The sequence below is a fragment of the Adiantum capillus-veneris genome, chromosome 29 (genome assembly GCF_014529385.1).
Source record: "Adiantum capillus-veneris isolate H3 chromosome 29, ASM1452938v2, whole genome shotgun sequence".
Taxonomy (NCBI): domain Eukaryota; kingdom Viridiplantae; phylum Streptophyta; class Polypodiopsida; order Polypodiales; family Pteridaceae; genus Adiantum; species Adiantum capillus-veneris.
In genome coordinates this window covers 56769316-56786846 of record NC_140959.1, presented here as the reverse complement: position 1 = coordinate 56786846, position 17531 = coordinate 56769316, and the positions used below count along the sequence as shown (strand labels likewise).

The following is a 17531-nucleotide window of genomic DNA, read 5'->3' as shown; positions in this document are numbered from 1 at the left end:
GCTCATTGATATCCTTGACACTAGCAAGGAAAGTGTTCATATCATCTTCCTCATGCATAATCTTCGACTCTAGCTCTTTACGCAGCAAAGCAATTTTAGCCTCATTGCGGCTTGCATAAAGACCTGCTAGAATATCCCAAGCCTGTTTTGCAGATTTTGCTGAACGGATGTGAGGAATAATGGTGCGCTTCACAGACAACGCAATCAATGCATGAGCCTGCGCATCCTTAACATCCCAACGAGCTTGTTCTGCCGTAGGCAAAACAACTCTAACAGCTGCAATCCTTGCAGCAAGACCTGCAACATCCTCAATATCGCCTACATCTTCAGAACCAGGACATACATCAATGCCCTGCACAATGTTCCAGACACCTTTTGACACAAGAACATGTTGCATCATATAAGCCCACATAGGGTAGTTGTCCCCATCCAACCTGTCCTCAGCAGCAAACATCTTGAACACATCTGTGTTGTTGTTGTCAGCCATGGTAAATGCTGCACCTGATGTGAAAACTGCCCGAAAATAGGAGAAATGGAGCGGGAACAACTTGTGCTATATAGCACAAACCGTAGAAGACTATAAGGCACCTGTTATGCAGAAAACGGCACTGATAGAAAATCTGCACAAAATGACGAAATAGCCTGTGCAGTACTGCCCGTAGTGGAAACGGAGGCCGAAATGAGCCCAAATCAAAATTCTGAGCAGACCCAGCTCTTAGAGCTATCCCAAAATATTTGTCGACCGGCGAACGCTTGCCAAAGCTCACTGAAATCGGAGAAAGTGAGCAGGCATGTGCTGGAGCAGCTGGTGACTAAGCCCGGGAAGACGTGACCTGCTCTGATACCAATTGTTGGAATTAGGGTTGCAGAGAAACACACACAGCTTGGAGAAGACGAAGGGAGCTCAAGGCACACAATAGAGAGTGTGTTACTTAGTGTGCAATGGAAAGATAGATAGCCCTAGAGTGATGGGCGTATATACAATGCACGGGGGAAAAAACCTCCTAAAGAGGGAAAAAAAGCCCCGGTGGTCCTAGTGTGTTCACACACATCACTACCACATGTATATGGTAACACTTTTGTGGAGAATCAAGAATCACAACAGGTTGATAATCTTGATCAATCTTTTGATCAGCATGTGACACCTCATGATGTAGAGGAAATTGTGCGTGAAGAGCAAGAAGTTCTAAGGAAAGAAAGAACCTTGCCTAAATGGGTTCAGAAAACTTTGCAGGATAGCAAGTTGGATGCACCGTTGCCACGAAAAACACGTGCTGGTACTACTTTTGGCAGAGAGCAAGTAGATTTGGCTTGCTTTAGCACTCTTTGTGATGCAGATGAGCCTGATTCATTTGAACAAGCTTTAGAGTGTGTTCAGTGGAAAGATACTATGCAGCAAGAAATTGATTCTATTCATAAGAATCATACATGGGATCTAGTGGACTTGCCTATAGGTAAAAAGCCTATTGGTACAATGTGGGTTTTTAAGGTAAAAAGGAAACAAGATGGTACTGTTGACAGGTACAAAGCAAGGCTTGTGGCAAAAGGCTATGCGCAACAGAAAGGCATAGATTATGATGAAACCTTTGCTCCTACTTCTCGTGCGTCCACAGTTAGATCACTAGTTGCAATTGCTGCTCATCATGGTTGGAAAGTGCATCAGTTGGATATCAAAACTTCTTTTTTGAATGGTGATTTGCAGGAAGAAGTTTATGTAAGTCAACCAAGTGGTTTTGTTGTAAAAGGTCAAGAGCAAAAGGTATGTAGATTGCGTAAAGCTTTGCTCAAACAGGCTCCAAGAGCATGGTATGAGAAGATACATACTTATTTGATTGGCTAGGGATTTCAGAATAGTCCAACAGAAAGTACTTTGTATGTGAAAAAGAGAGATGGAGTTCTCATTATGCTAACACTTAATGTGGATGATATGCTTCTTACAGGCAATACTGCAGATGAAATTGAAGCGTTTAAAGATGCTTTGAGAAAAACCTTTGAGATGTCTGATCTTGGTTTGCTACATTATTACTTGGGTATTCAGTTTGTGCAATCAGAGGATGGCATATACATGTTGCAGGCAAAATATTTGTATAAAATTTTGGACAAGTTTGGTATGCAAAATTGTAAACCAATCTCTACACCTGTAGAAACTGGATCAAAGTTGAGCATGCACGATGCTGGAGAACCTTTTGATGTACATACTTATGCAGCAGCGGTTGGTTGCTTGATATATTTGGCAGGCAACACTCGTCCAGACATTCAATTTGGGGTTTCACAAGCAAGCAGATTTATGCACAGCCCAGGTATGCATCATTGGCAGGCTGTGAAGCGCATACTTCGTTACCTTTCAGGTACCCCTAATCTTGCCATGTTCTTTCCAAGGGGGGATATGTATGGAAAGCACAGTTCTATGCAGCTTCTTGGTTACAGCGATTCAGATTGGGCTGGTGATTTTGACACACGACATTCCACAAGTGGGAATTGTTTTTTCTTGGGAAATGCATGTATATCTTGGCTAAGCAAGAAGCAACCCACAGTGGCTACATCAACTTGTGAAGTTGAGTACAGGGCAGCTTTCATGGCAACAGTTGATTGTGTATGGATACGCAGGTTATTGGTAGATCTTTGTGAGTGTCAACAGGCACCCACTACCATTTTCACTGACAGTGAGAGTGTTATGGCAGTTGCAAGGAATCCAGTATTTCATGCAAGAACAAAGCACATAGAGGTTCACTACCACTATGTCAGGGAAAGGCTACATGCAGGGGAGATCACACTAACTTACTGTCCTACACAGGATAACATTGCAGATCTATTTACGAAGGCGTTATCACGAGAAAAGTTTGAAGCTTTTCGAAAAGCTTTGGGCTTACTCTCATACACATGATGATCTACTACCTTGTACGGATTCACACTATCACTACAGGGGGGATTTGTAGACATGTAGTAGTGTTAGTGTGTATACGCGCTTCACCAGGGGCACTTTTCTCCCAGTGGGTTTTTCCCCCTGGACATCTGGTGTGAAAGGACACCTTATCTCTTAGGGTTTCATATAAGCTTTGTAGCTCTGAGTTTGTATAAACTCTATTATTCTAATACAGAGAGACAGACTACAGAGATCTCGTACACAAGCTCTGTGTCTTCTCCTTCTCCATCTTCTTCCTACTCTGAGTTGCTGTTTTCCTTCTGTTTCCTGTTTCATCATCTTCAACACATACCTCTTATAGAGTATGCGTACAATGATATTGTACATAATTCTATGGGGAAAGTACCTTTCAAGGTTAAAGAAGGAAGATCCAAAAGTCCCTTACTACTTAAAATACATGGGAAGATCTTCGCTTGCTGATGAATATAGCCGAGACCTACAAGAATATTTTACAAAGATTAAACGGGCTATATCCATCTCACAGGAAAGGCAAAAAGGGTTGCTGCTAATAAGCACAAAAGAGTCTTAGCCTTTAAGGCAAATGATTGGGTCTTGCTAAAGTTCCTCAAGGCTCATCTGAGGCATACTACGGGCAAGAGTCCTATGGACCTACAAGAGTATGATGCTAAACTAGCAAAAAGATACTATGGTCCTTAAAATTCTTAAGCCAATCAATGAGATGGCTTATCAATTGAAGTTGACCAACCATTGGCTCATGCACAATGTTTTCCATGAGAACCTACATAAGCCTTACAAAGGAGCGCCATTAAAAGAAGCAATAGTTGCAAACCCTCCAAAAATCGAAGATCAAGAAGAAGTACTTCAATCTAAGTCCATCCTATGACATGAAGACATGTATTAAGAAACGGTGACGATATCTTATTAACTTAAGAATTATCCTTTTTAAGATGCTAAATGGATGCAAGGAACCTAGCGTAAGGATAATATGAACCTTGTCAATGCTTACAATGCTGCACTAAAGTAAGCATATGAAAATGCATTTTAAATGAAAAATGTTTTTGTCTTATAAGACTAGTTCTCTTTTTATTGTGCACAAATTTAAGAAGTATGCATGCTTAAAATCATGTTTGTGGTGACGATGTCTCCCAAACACCAAGTAGAACTTGTCACTCTACTTTGGAAGTATGATATGGACTAAAGGGCAGACATGCTTGTGGCAGCTACGTCTCCCAAACACCAAATGGATTAGTCATCCATCTTGGAATGATGTCGAAGGGTAAAAAGGGATCCTCTACCGGCTAAGTAACATGGAATAATGACTAGCCTTTATCTTCTCTACCTCATAGTCGAGGACGACTATGATTTCAAGAGAGAGGTAATGTCATAAAATATAAATTTAACTTTACCAAATGATTTTCTCATATTAAACTGATCATTTAATGTGGGAGAATAAACGGGAACAAGAGTTAGAATAGAGACATGTGCTTCTAGACCTATCTCAAAATGGGACCAAAAGGAGAGATGGTTACATCTCAATAGGGGTCCAAAAGGAGATGGTCTATCAAAGAGCAATGTGCAATAAGTGCTTCTAAACTTACCTCAACAGGGGACCAAGAGGAGAGATGGTTACATCTCAATAAGGGTCCAAAAGGAGGAAGTTTATCAAAGAGAAATGGCATATAATGGAGCTTAAAAGACCTTAGGGTTAGCTTCATTAAAGACCTCCAATGGTTAGTGTTAAAAGTCCTTTGACCTTAAGCAAGCTAGGACTGAGTTTGAGGTGGGAACCCAACCTAAACTTGTCTTTGACCTTAAGCAAGCTAGGGCTGAGCTTGAGGTGGGAACCTGACCTAAACTTGTCTTTGACCTTAAGCAAGCTAGGGCTGTGCGTTGAGGTGGGAACCCGACCTAAACTTGCCTTTGACCTTAGGTAAGCTAGGGCTGAGTTTGAGGTGGGAACTCCACCTAAGGTGCTTGTCATGCTTGATGACTAAGGTACTTGAGGTACTTGTTATACTTAATGAGGAAGTTGCTTGAGAAGCTTCCTATGCATGGTAGGTAAGATGCTTGAGTAAAAAAGAGACCCTACACACTTAATGAGGAAGTTGCTTGAGATGCTTCCTATACATGGGGGGTAAGATGCTTGAGTCAAAAAGAGACCCTACACACTTAATGAGGAAGTTGCTTGAGAAGCTTCCTATGCATAAAAGTCCCAAAGTTAGGAGAATCTTTGACCTAACTTTCCACTCACCCAAGGGGCACCCCTTTTCTAAAAGGGCACATGGGACACATGTCAGACTCTCACTAAGCTTAACCACATGGTGTGCTTGAATGCTATTGGCTGGGCTAAAGAGGGGTCCATTGAGCTTCTACTTTCATCCAACAAATATCTAGATATTTTCAAGCTCTCTCTCCCTCTAAGAGGTAAGGAGGACACTTGTCAAAAGACTACCCATGTGCTTGACTGCATGCTGCATGTGATTGGCTAGGGGGAGAGGGATCCAATGAGCTTGCAACATGTAGAAATTTCACCCAAAGCAAGGAAGGGGGGTGCTAGGGGGATATACTCCACACACACACTCATTTGCAAGGGATTCTCACTTGGTGAAAGTGGAGGAACACCACCTCCTTCTCCAAGCTTGTGAGAAGTGAGAGCCTACATCAACACTCTTGGCTATGGAATGCAAATCCAACCAAGTGCCATGCTTCAATGCTTAAGCTTGCTATCTTCTCCATCTCCATTACTATGCTATTATGTATGCTAGAAGAAGAGTAATATGATAAGTGAAGAACTTTTTCTTTCTCCTATGGAATGTTTCTTCTTCCTCTTCCCTACCCTCATTTCCCGCTAGCTCTCTCCACCTTTGAAGGTGTTTGAGGCCTTGGGACCGAGGCTTGGGATAGTTAATGCTTTCTACAAGTTTATGTTATGCTTGGGATGCATGAAGCTTTCCATCTTCATTGCATCACGTAGGTCACAAGGAACACAAAGATTGTATTGTACCAAGTCTCTCTTGATGGGAGAAACTATAATACAAATGCTTATTGGAGGGGGGACCTGCTCCTTATGAATCCGGTCCTCAACTATTGTCATGTTCTCTAAACTCTCTCTCTTGCAAAAGTATTGTTCATGCCAAGTTAACTAAGTACCATGTTTATGTTGCTACCATCAATTAAGTTCACCCGTTATGCTCACAAAGTAATCTCTCAAAAGTGCTTCACCTAATTTCCTAGTTCCGCTACTCTCAAAGTTCATAGGCCATTTCCATTCATATGTATGGAATGTATGGCTTGATAGGAATAAGACCTGCCAAAGCAGAGCCCACTCTACAAATGCTATTCAACTTAGGCTTGGTTTTGTGAGTGTCATGAAGGAAATTCAAGCTGATGTGATAGAAGCTTCCACCGCTATCATTTCCCAGGGTATTTGTATATTTCTAATATTTATAATTCAGCATTTTTTTCTCTTAAAAAAAAAAAGACTAGTTGTGAGAATGTACGACTAAAGCTTCTACTATCTACGTGAGTGAAGCAGAAAAGAGAAGCAGGCTGCAGCATTACAATCGGCAACCACGCACCGACGGCTCCACTCTTTGATCGGTGCCCAGTATGAAGCTTCGACACAGAGACTTTACCCTTGATGGTCCAGGTGTTGTGAAGGTAGCAACGGCAGCGTATTTCCCTTCACAGCAAATTTAGTAGTGTGTAGTTCCGTTAATGGTTCTTGATATTTTTCCATACAGATTACACCAGAGAATCCGGAAGATTTATGGTTTAGTTACAATCTGATAGCAAAAGGGGATCGTCTTTCTTCGGCCACCATTAGGTAATGCTTTCTAACCTAATGAATTTTTCATATTTATCTCCTCTTCTTGCCATAAGAACTGCAACTTTCAGAAAAGTGCAGAAAGAGACTTCTTCTGGGAGTAAAGAAGCCGAGCGTGTGCACACAAGGCTAGAAATCAAAGTCGAGGTATTTGAATGTTTTTTTCCTAATTTCAAGGTCACAATTACGACTTTCCACAATTACAAATTTCCACAATATGAACACAAAAGATATCATGTATACATAGATCACATTTTGCTCTAGGTCTCCCCTAAAAAGCCTTGAAGTTATCAATGCCAATTATGTCGTGTCATAGGCCATCGATTATGACAATGTGGCTAATGTTTTGCGAGTTCGCGGTAAAAATGTTGGTGAAAACGAGCATGTCAAGGTGAGAATTGAGGTCTACCTTTTTTTCTATTGGGATGTTTGTAACTTTTAACATCTTTTCTTTTTCAAATATGAAGCTAGGAGCTTACCATACTTTGGAGATCGATCAACAAAGGCCCTTCACGTTAGCCAAGGTATGTGAACGGTTTAACTCTATAGAGCAAAGATTCTTTTTTGAATGATTGGATGGAATGTGATGATGAAAGGCTTATGTAGGCACATGCATTTTTTATTTGGTACTGATAGCCTATAGGACTTGGAGGCCACCTTTGCAAGTAAAAGTAAAACATCCCAACATTTATAGTGTGTTGAACTCCACTCAATTTAAGCATAGTCTCAAAGTAACGCGGTTTCAAGTTCTTGGAACGGGGGAGCGTGTTGCAAGAGGGTTGTTCTTATTTTTGTTCCCATTTTAAAATTTAAAATGGCAACAAAAAATGTGTAATGATATTTGTAAACTATGTTTACAGAAATATTAGAGTTTTGGAGGATATCTCATGGTATTCTCCTTGTATCCAGGGAGAGAAGGCTTCTTTGTAGTTGTCTCCGCCCTTGTGAGGCTCATGTGTGTGTAGGTCTTGGGCAGTGCCCACCATGTGTCTGCTAGGGTCAATTATCAAGCCATTTCTCAAGTGCGCCCATTTTATGCTTGTGTCTCTTCATTAGCAACATTTATTGGGTCGTCGAGGTTTTTTTCCAAGTCAAGTAGCCATGCTACATCCCTCTTAATTGATTGAGCTTCCACCCGCCTTGTGAGATAGTCGATAGCCAAAATGATATACTTCTTGCCATTGTTTGACTTTGATAGAGGAACCATACCAACAATCCCCCACTTTTTAAACGCATTGTAACTTTTGAGGCTCTGACATAAGACATTGATCACCTTGCTCTTTACACAAATGAAAGATTTTGGACCAAAAATCTGCATCCCTCCTAAGAGAGGGTAATACAAAACTCGCCCCCAAGATACGGAAGATAACTTCATCTTTACCTTGATGACCACTTTCCTCATGGGATTGTTGAAGGATGAGAGCGGTTTATTGATAATTTGGTTAAGGGTAGGATTTTTTGGCTCTCGATGCAAAGTGGATGGGGGAAGAGAACCTCACGGTTTCTCTTCAATTTTGAGCTATACCTTGAGGATTTTGGATTATTAGCGGTGTTTTCGAAAGTTACCGATGAATTAGCAGGTAGAATATGGTGCGATGCGGACTGCATAAGAGGGAAGCCACTCCACTCCTTTGTCATAGATTGTTTAGATTGAATAAAGCCATTAATTTCTCCTTGAGATTTTAGGGATACTGACAGGCTGATAGTATTTGGGGAATGACTTTATGAAAATATGTGCACTGAATTGGAAATTTCCTAGATTGAACATGCTCTTTCATGTGTGTATTGTTAGAGTATGTGTTGGAAAGATGAAATGTCTGTAGCATTTTATTTGATGAACGATTGAACTTAGTGCATTTAGACATCTGTTAGAGATCAGCGAGATCTGGATGTGATAGTTTAGTGCGAAGGTGATTCTAGTGCATCAAGATTTCTATTTGGATGAGATGACTGGATACTGATGTTAGTGCATCAAGAGTTTCCGGAAGGATGAGATGATTACACAGAGATCTAGGTCATAGCTACCAGGAAATTGGCCCAGATATCCGCCGAATCATGTCGTCTCCTCTCTCTTTTATTCAAGTGTTTTGAAGTGCTAAAGTGTTGCCAAGTGAGTAGATTGCAGTTATCTCTCTGTTTCCGTTGGATCCCTCGCCGGAAGTGATTACACAAACCATGCCCATGACTATCCCCCCCCCCCTAGATAGTACATTCACAAAGCATGCATTTCACAAATCACATGTTGAGTTCACATTGAATACCATGTTTCATTCAATGTAGCCATCTCATCTAGTCCAGAACTCTTGATGCACCTAGATCATAATTACCTAGAACGGGGAACGGGAACAAGACCAACAAGGTCATCAAAGATGGAAACGGGTTGCTCATTTTATCGAAACGGTTCTCGCAAAACTGAGTTAAGTTAGCTCAAGACTCGAAGGTCGCTGAGATGTTCTTGGCATCATGCAGATGACATTCAGATGCAATTGCACATAGGGGAAATTGATCACGGCACAGAGGATTCCGGCTTTGGCCAAGAGATTGATATGGACAACCTTTCTAGGGGGAATGAGTCTGGGGCGGGCCAAATGAACGTATTGATCCGATGCATCTATGACCTCAACGCAAAACCCTAACCCTAAAACCCATCACATATTGCCTTCTAAAATCAAAGCAATCGTCCTCGATTGCAAGATACAAAAATGTTCATACTTCTAATTATTCATGCAACTTAAAATCTAAAAATTGATCATTCAATCATGCGTTCTTTTGTCATGATGGTTTTGCACACATAACAGCTAGCTGTAGAGACACCTCGATGCGTCTGAAAATCGATCATATGGCTAGTTTCTTAGCCAATGCCTATAAAAGGTCATTGGATCTTGCTTGTGGTGCGTGCACACACCCAAGCTCATAGTTCTTAGTCATAATCATAATCTTTATTAATCATAAATTTGTGCAAAGAATTCTCAGTTCATCATTAATCTTTATTCATAGTTTCTTTCCTTTGATTTGTGATTCTTAATTTGCCGTCGCTCCTTGAGTAGCTTGATTACCGAAGTTCAACACCAACTCTTTGTTCTTGTGCTTCAATTGGATGGTTCGTTCTCTTGCATCAAATCGGCCATGATACTTGTAAAACCAAGGCATTCCTAGTAAAACATCGCATCCTCCCAAATCCATAATATAGAAGTCAACTAGATCTGTAAATGTCTGAACTTGAAGTCAAAGTGATCCAATCAATGGTGTCGATGATGTGTAGGTCCCATAAGCCATTTGTGCTACAATTTGTGTCCCCTTGGCGTATTCCTCAATACCTAATCTTGCAGCTAGATCTGGGGAGATGAACTTTTGCATGGAGCTTGGATTGAAGAGCATAAGGGCATCTTGATCTTTAACTTTCCCCATAGCTTTACATGGTTCATTGGATGCGTCGATGGTATGAACACTTACCAAATCAGAAATCATTTGAAATGAGGGTCGGGATCTCTTGTTTTCTGTGCTTTCATACGGGAGGGATCTTTTATTGTTGGGGTTTTCGGGGTAGTCCCAGGTAATATGGCCGTGAAGGCCACATTTGTAACGCCTTTCTTATGATTGGTACTGTTCCATTTCTTCAGGAGTCAGCTGTTTAGTAGGTGTGTTGGCAATTGTATTAGTTCGTGGTTGTGGGGTATCTTGGGCGATGATCGAGGATTTGGGCTTCTTTTTTAGGAAGGGTCGGTAACGTTAGGGAATACTAGTCCTTTTTCATAATGTGATAGCCAACTCTTGCATGTGACATAAGTTGTCGTATTTGATACCACTTTTCCTATGCAGTAATCTCGCATGGAAAGGGTAGGCCCACAATGTACTTCTCAATCTGTTCCGCGAAATTAATGTCTTGGAAGATAAAAATTGGCAGATAGGTGTCCCAAAATCTTTGGTTGTAAATGGGGAGTGTCCGAGGGGTACATCCTGACGTCGGACCATGCTGCAATTATATCTACTTCAAATGTCTCATCAAGGAAGCTTGGGTTGAAAGCCAGCTTGAAGTCATGCGAGGTCTTCGGTGTCACAAACTGCTGACGTGTCAAGCCACTGAAGAACGGAGCCACTGTGCAGATCTCGGCTGAGGGGCCTAAACCCTAAGAATAAGCAGACGAAGAAGAAGTTCCTATCAACTTATGGACCCCGTCCGATGGGGCCCAAGTGACACGAGGACAAAATAAAGCAAGACCCACACACTCACACACGCACGTGGAGCTGACGACGTGGTAGAATCGTACGGATTTCCTAATTTTGCATTGCTGACGTGGCAAACTGTACAGATTTTCGCAGATTGTACTGGTTGTGCTGACGTGGCAGAACTGTACGGATTTTCGTAAATCACTCATGACTACTTTTTGTACCAGATGCTTTTAAGTTAAAGGCTTCCATGTAAACTGCTATTGGGCCTAGGGCCTTTAAATATGAGGCTAGGGCTCATTCTCTGGCACTCTTCTGGGAGAAGGTGCAGAGTGTGTACCGGCTTGTACCGTGTTGATGCAATATAAAGAAATACCGAAAGGGGCGCCAAGGTTTGGGGCCAACACTCTCTAGGGTGGAATTCTGCCACTCCGTGTCGCGTGTGCTCTCTCTCTTTCAGTTTAGTTGTTATTGAAGTGCTAAAAGTCTGTTCAGTCTGTTCTTTTCTATTGGCACGTGGTGCTTGTCTTGTGACATTTGGACTGTCCGGTTTCTTGGTTAGGGCAGCCCACCATGTCAAAGCACTATCTTTAAGAAAAGAGTTAACTCGTAGCAACTTGGATTCTTCTGTAAATTTCCATTATTGAACAGGACGTCAAACCGTTGTAAGAACTTAAGAGCGAATCTTGGATGCCTGAGAAGGTGAAAAATTTAACTGTAGCACCACCATCCTTGAAGGGTTTTGGACCCGAATCTGGCACCTAATGTGCTGAGTAATAATAATAATGATGATGGTGCCCATCTAGTGAATAGGTAGGTGCAGTAGGGGGTGGTGGGACATAGGGCAGTGGAATGGGCAACGTTCAGGGTACTTCGGAAGCTATACATGGTCGTTCTTTTGAGGCCATATTTTTGAAAATGCCTCCTAGAAATTGAGAGACATCTCCAGTGTTCTGCCGTGAAGTGGTAATTGGGTAATTTCAAGAAGGGTTAGGTGGAAGAGAAGAGTAAGCTTGAGAAGGTTGGGGTGGCATAATGGAGTCAACAGGGGATTCGAGGTGCTTAACTAGTTGTGCAAAGCTTCCAAGTCAATCCTGCCATCCGTTGGTCTGTGTTTTTGTTGCTCCGACAGTGTGATCTCTTGGTGTTCCGTCCATGTCGATAGGTTGTGCTCCGGTTTGGAGAGGGCAAGGGAGCAAGCTCTGCTTTCATACCACTGTAATCACTTTTGGTGAGGGGTTGGACGGAAACACAAAGATAACTGCAATCTACTAACTTGGCAACACTTTAGCACTTCAAAACGCTTGAATAAAAGAGAGAGTGGACGACATGACTCGGCAGAGTTCCGAGCCAAGATGTATTGGCCCCATTGGCTCCCCTTTCGGTATTTCTTTATTATTGATTTGCAAAGTACAACTCCCGAGGGCCTGACTTGCTTTGACTCTACGTCTAGATGCTCTTGAGGAGTGGCCCTGGGCACTTTGAGTACAAGGGATGCCAAAAGCAGGGCCCCCAAAAGCGTAGGTCCTAAAAGCACTTAATCCTAAAAGCTCTTGCTCCAACAAGCTCACGTAAAATCTGCCCACAGCTAGCGTAAAAAGCAGGATTTCCAAACAGCAATGCCGCTTGTCAGCGCAATTAGCGGGGGACCAGGGTGCTATACAGCTTGCCACGTCAACAATCTTTTACGCAATTTGATGACTATGTGTGTGTTTGTTGGTCCCTTTTTTATTAGGTAAGGCCCCTCGACGGAACTTTTTCGGAAAGCTTCTGTTTCTTCTTCTTCTTCTAAGATAGGCCTCTCGGCCGGTTCCTGCAAAACTTAGTCAAGTTAGCTCAAGACCCGAAGGTCACTTAGATGTTCTTGGCATCATGCAAATGACATTCAGATGCAATTATCACATGGGAAATTGATCACGGCGTGGATGATTCCGGCTTTGACCAAGAGATTGGCATGGACCACCTTTCTAGGGGGAGTAGGTTTGGGGCGGGCCAAACGAACGCATTGATCTGATGTGTCTATGACCTCAAGGCAAAAACCCTAACCCTACAACCTGTCACAGTTTGCTTGAAATGTGAAAAGGATATGAATCTAATAGTGTGCCAAGATTTAGTAGATCAAGACATTCGAGAAAAGATAAGCGTGGTCTAGATGTGATTGCTAAATATGTTACAATAATCATGATTTGTATTTGAGACCCTCGACGAAAATGTAATGTGATCAATGACTAACGTCTTTGTAGAGGTGCTGGATTTGTGGAGCTTGCTTGAGTACATAGAGTCAATGTCTATTGAGCTAGTTTCTGTTCTTTGGCTATTTTTGCAAGCTTAATCGAGGGTGAATACAATTCTTTCAAGAGATGGGTATGTCACAAGTTTGTGACATGGCGTGCCCAACTCGAGGAATTGGCCGAGAGGACAAGGGGTTTAAAAAGTCTTTACTCAGAAGATCTGATGGAACCTAGAATATGTGGCCAAACCTAATCCTACCAACTTGAAGAGCACCGGCCAAAGGGCCTAAAACCCTAAAAAGACAAAAGCATGAGGGCTGGGCAGATTTTCGTGATTTGCGTTGCATGGTGATGTGGCACAACTGTACGGATTTTTGGAGTTGTAGTGGCTGATTTTGGCAATTTTTGGCGCATGCTTTTGGTATCCAGTGCTTTTGGACTAGAGTTTTTGGGGCTTTGCTTTTGGGCATCCTATGTAGCTTTCTAAGAGCCCCTTGGGCACTCCTTGTAGAGGATATGAACGTAGTCTCGGAGAGTTGGACCCTTGGGGGGTTGTACCTTTGCAAAGCAATAATAAAGAAATACCGGAAGGGGCGCAAGTCTTTGGGTCAGTGCATCTGGGAACAGAACTCCCCCGTTCCGTATTGAATCTCCTCTTCTCTCTCTCTCTCTCTCTCTCTCTCTCTCTCTATCCAAGTTCAATTCATTCATTTTTAGTTTCTATTCGTGTGTTGCTCTTGATCTTTGGCTTGGGGTGTCCAAGTCTATTATATCATGTAACTCTAAGCAAAAATATTCCCGAAAGCTTGCCAAGTCCTTGGAGCGTGAGGCTTGGTAGCTATAGAACTCCACCAGTGCATCGCATTGTCTTTGAGAAAAGTAGTGGCTCGAGAGATTCTTGATTCTTCCGTGTAGTTCCCCATACCATAAATATTGTTGAATTGTTGTTGGAATTGTAAAGCTTTCTTCTGATCTTTCACTCCTGAAAAGGTGAAAATTTTTATCGTAGATCCATCATCTTTAAAGTCCTTGGGCTGATTTTGTGTCAGCCCGGGAGGTGGATAATAAGGGCAGGCATACGGACTCCATCCGTTATACCTAGCTGGCGGCGTGTACAAATCAGCCCTAAAAGTGAGGCGCCTTTCTTTTCATAAGATAAAAGATTGGATAATTGAAAAGCCAAAGGTCAGACAATTGAAAAGCCAAAGGTTGGATAGGGGTACCCAAAAGGTTAGGCTAGTGCCTATATGAAGACCTCTTGGGGGCATTTGTACCATCATTAGTTTTTGGACGATCTCTCTCTTTGAGCATTTCTTGAAGATGACGAAGGCTTGAGCACTTGTGAAGATCAAGAAGGCCTTGAGCACTTGTGACAACAACTTGCATTTTCATCTTTTGCAACATAAAAGAAATACCCTTTCGGGGGCGGTGGTCTCGAGGGCCAACGTTTCTAGGGAAGGAAATCGGTCTTCCTATGTCGTGTTTGGTCTCTCTCTCTCTCTCTCTCTCTCTCTTTCTTTTCAAGTTGAAGTGTGCTATTGTGATTCACCATCTGTTTTTAACGCGCAGAAAGGCACTAAAAACTCACAGAGTCCAAAAGCGGTACGGAATGTTGTCTCATGATCATCCTCAGGAGCAATCTGGGTGTGATGGTAGCCACTTTTAAGGTCAATCCTGCCAAAATGACTTGATCCTTGAAGTCGATTGTCACAAGACGGGCACCACGTGCCAATAGAAAAGAACAGACTGAACAGACTTTTAGCACTTCAATAACAACTGAATTGAAAGAGAGGCGACACGCGACACAGAGTGGCGGAATTCCACCCCAGAGAGTGTGGCCCCAAATCTTGACGCCCCTTTCGGTATTTCTTTATATTGCATCAACACAGTACAAGCCGATACTCCAGACTCTGCACCTTCTCCAGGAAGCATGCTAGAGAATGAGCCTTAACCTCATAAAAAAAGGCCCTAGGCCCCAAAAGCAGTTTACATGAAAAGCCTTCAAACTCAAAAGCTTCTGGTCCCAAAAGCAATGCCAAAAGCTGCCGGCATAATTTACGAAAATCCGTACAGCTTGCCACGCCATCAGTCAACGTAATTTTTGAAAATCTGTCACGTCATCAGTAGCTACGCAATTCTTGTGTGTGTGTGTGTGTTTGTGTGTGTGTGTGTGTGGGTCCTGCTTTATTTCTTTTATGTCACTTGGGGCCCCATTGGACGGGGTCCCCATAAGTTGGGAGGACTTCTTCTGTTACTTGTTCTTCTTAGGGTTTAGGCCCCTCGGTCGGCATCTGTAAGTTTGCTCCATTCTTCAGCGCTTTGACACGTCAGCAGTTTGTGTATGGGCCCACTGTCACAAGATGCGCACCACGTGCCAAAAGAACATAACAGACTGAACATACTTTTACCTCTTCAATAACAACTGAACTGAAAGAGAGAGACGACATGCGACACGGAGTGGCGGAATTCCACCCCAAAGAGTGTTGGCCCCAAACCTTGGCGTCCCTTTCGGTATTTCTTTATATTGCATCAACACAGTACAAGCTGGTACTCCAGATTCTGCACCTTCTCCAGGAAGCATGCCTGAGAATGAGCCCTAACCTCATATTTAAGGGCCCTAGGTCCCAAAAGCAGTTTACATGAAAAGCCTTCAAACTCAAAAGCTTGTGGTCCCAAAAGCAATGCCAAAAGCTGCGAGCGTAATTTACGAAAATCCGTATAGCTTGCCACGTCATCAACCCATAGTCACAAGGGACGCATTCCGGGACGGGGAACGAGGCTCAAATGGATTTTTAGTGTAAAAAAGAGGACGGGACGGCAAGTGGGGATGGAAAAGTGGGGACGGGAAGCCCGAAAAATGGCATCCCCTGTTACTATGCATCAGTCAACGCAAAACGTGGAAATCCGTACAGCCTGCCACGTCATCGGCCATATTTTCGAAAATCTGCCACGTCATCAGCAGCTACGCAATTCTTGTGTGTGTGTGTGGGTCCTGCTTTATTTCCTTTATATCACTTGGGACCCCATCGGACGGGGTCCCCATAAGTTGGGAGGACTTCTTCTGTTACTCGTTCTTTTTAGGGTTTAGGCCCCTCGGCCGGCATCTGTAAGTTTGGCTCCATTTTTCAGGACTTTGACACGTCAGCAGTTTGTGACATCGATCAAGGATGTCGTCAATCTTGGGTATATGAAGCCTATTCTTGATTGTAATCTTGTTGAGTGCACGATAATCGATGCACATTTGTTGTCACAAACTGATGACGTGGCATGATCACTTGATAAGTTGTTTCCAACTTATGGACAATTGCCGAGGGGCCAAAGGACACCTACGCATTAAATTAAAGCGTGGTGGAACCTGCTGACGTGGCTGCTGTACGGACGACCGCGATTTGCGCTGACTATTGTACAGACTGCCACAAAACGCACTGACTTCGAAGGTGGGAGGTTCGTACAGAAGCTGTACGGAATTCCGCTTTTGGCCCTGCTGGCTATTACTGGAAGCTTTTGGATCAGGATGCTTTTGAGTTTATATGCTTTTGGGGCTCTGCTTTTGGCATCCCTTGTAACAATAAATAAGTCTTAAGGGTCTCACTTCTCAGAGTAGCTGGACGCAGAGTCTGAGAGCGAGCACCCGCGGGAGTTGTACTTTGCTCAAAGATTAATATAAAAGAAATACCGAAAGGGGTGCTAGTCTTTGGAGCCAATTTCTCTTGGCACGGAACTACGCTGGGTCGTGTTGAATCTTGAATTTGTTAAGTGTTTTTGAAGTGAATCTCTTTTGTGTCGCGACAGAATCTAGACTTGGGGTGTCCAAGTTTGTTACAATGGTATCAGAGCACGACCGATTTCTCTTCCACCGGGAAATGCGATCCTTCTTCTCGTGACACTTATGGATTCCGAAAAGAATCAGTCGACCCCTTCTGCCACCGCTGAGGCGGAAGGAGGCAATACGGAAAATTCAAGCGACTTAGCAGAGATTGAGTACGGGCCACCCCGGCCCACACAGTATGAACTCATGGAGATGCAACATAGACAGCAGGTTGACGAGTGCACAAAGCAGATGCTTCAGTTTGCTAAGGATCCCCAGCATGCAAAATTTTTGACCCAAATGTCGATGGTTGAAGTGCAGACACTCAAGGAAAAATTGACTACTGGACGAGTGTTGGCTTTGCCAGAATTGCAAAAGCCATTCGAAGTTTATTGTGATGCTTGTGGTTGTAGTCTGGGAGCGGTCTTGATGCAAGAAGGCCATGTGATTGCTTATAAAAGCAGAATGTTTTCAAGGCCAGAATTGGTAGCACAGATTTATGAGAAAGAGCTATTGGCAGTGATCCATGCTCTTACACAATGGCGACATTATCTACTCGGAGCCGATTTCACGGTCTTTACTGATCATCAGAGTCTACGCTACTTCTTGTCACAG

General features: G+C 42.9%; 1 protein-coding gene across 3 annotated transcripts in view; it reads left to right on the top strand.

Moving 5' to 3' along the window:
• The first annotated feature begins 6214 nt into the window (after positions 1 to 6214).
• The window catches only part of LOC147419240 (protein PELOTA 1-like), a 33943-nt gene continuing 22626 nt past the window's right edge, over positions 6215 to 17531 (top strand). For 2 of the 3 annotated variants that reach the window (XM_086505418.1, XM_086505416.1), the window contains exons 1-5: positions 6376 to 6544; positions 6628 to 6710; positions 6782 to 6857; positions 7027 to 7101; positions 7178 to 7234. In XM_086505418.1, coding sequence (XP_086361544.1) covers positions 6494 to 6544; positions 6628 to 6710; positions 6782 to 6857; positions 7027 to 7101; positions 7178 to 7234 — 342 coding nt within the window. In that variant the 5' untranslated portion in view covers positions 6376 to 6493. Of the gene's footprint in view, positions 6308 to 6375; positions 6545 to 6627; positions 6711 to 6781; positions 6858 to 7026; positions 7102 to 7177; positions 7235 to 17531 lie in introns of those variants that run through there. The other variant, XM_086505417.1, reaches the window with a different exon arrangement.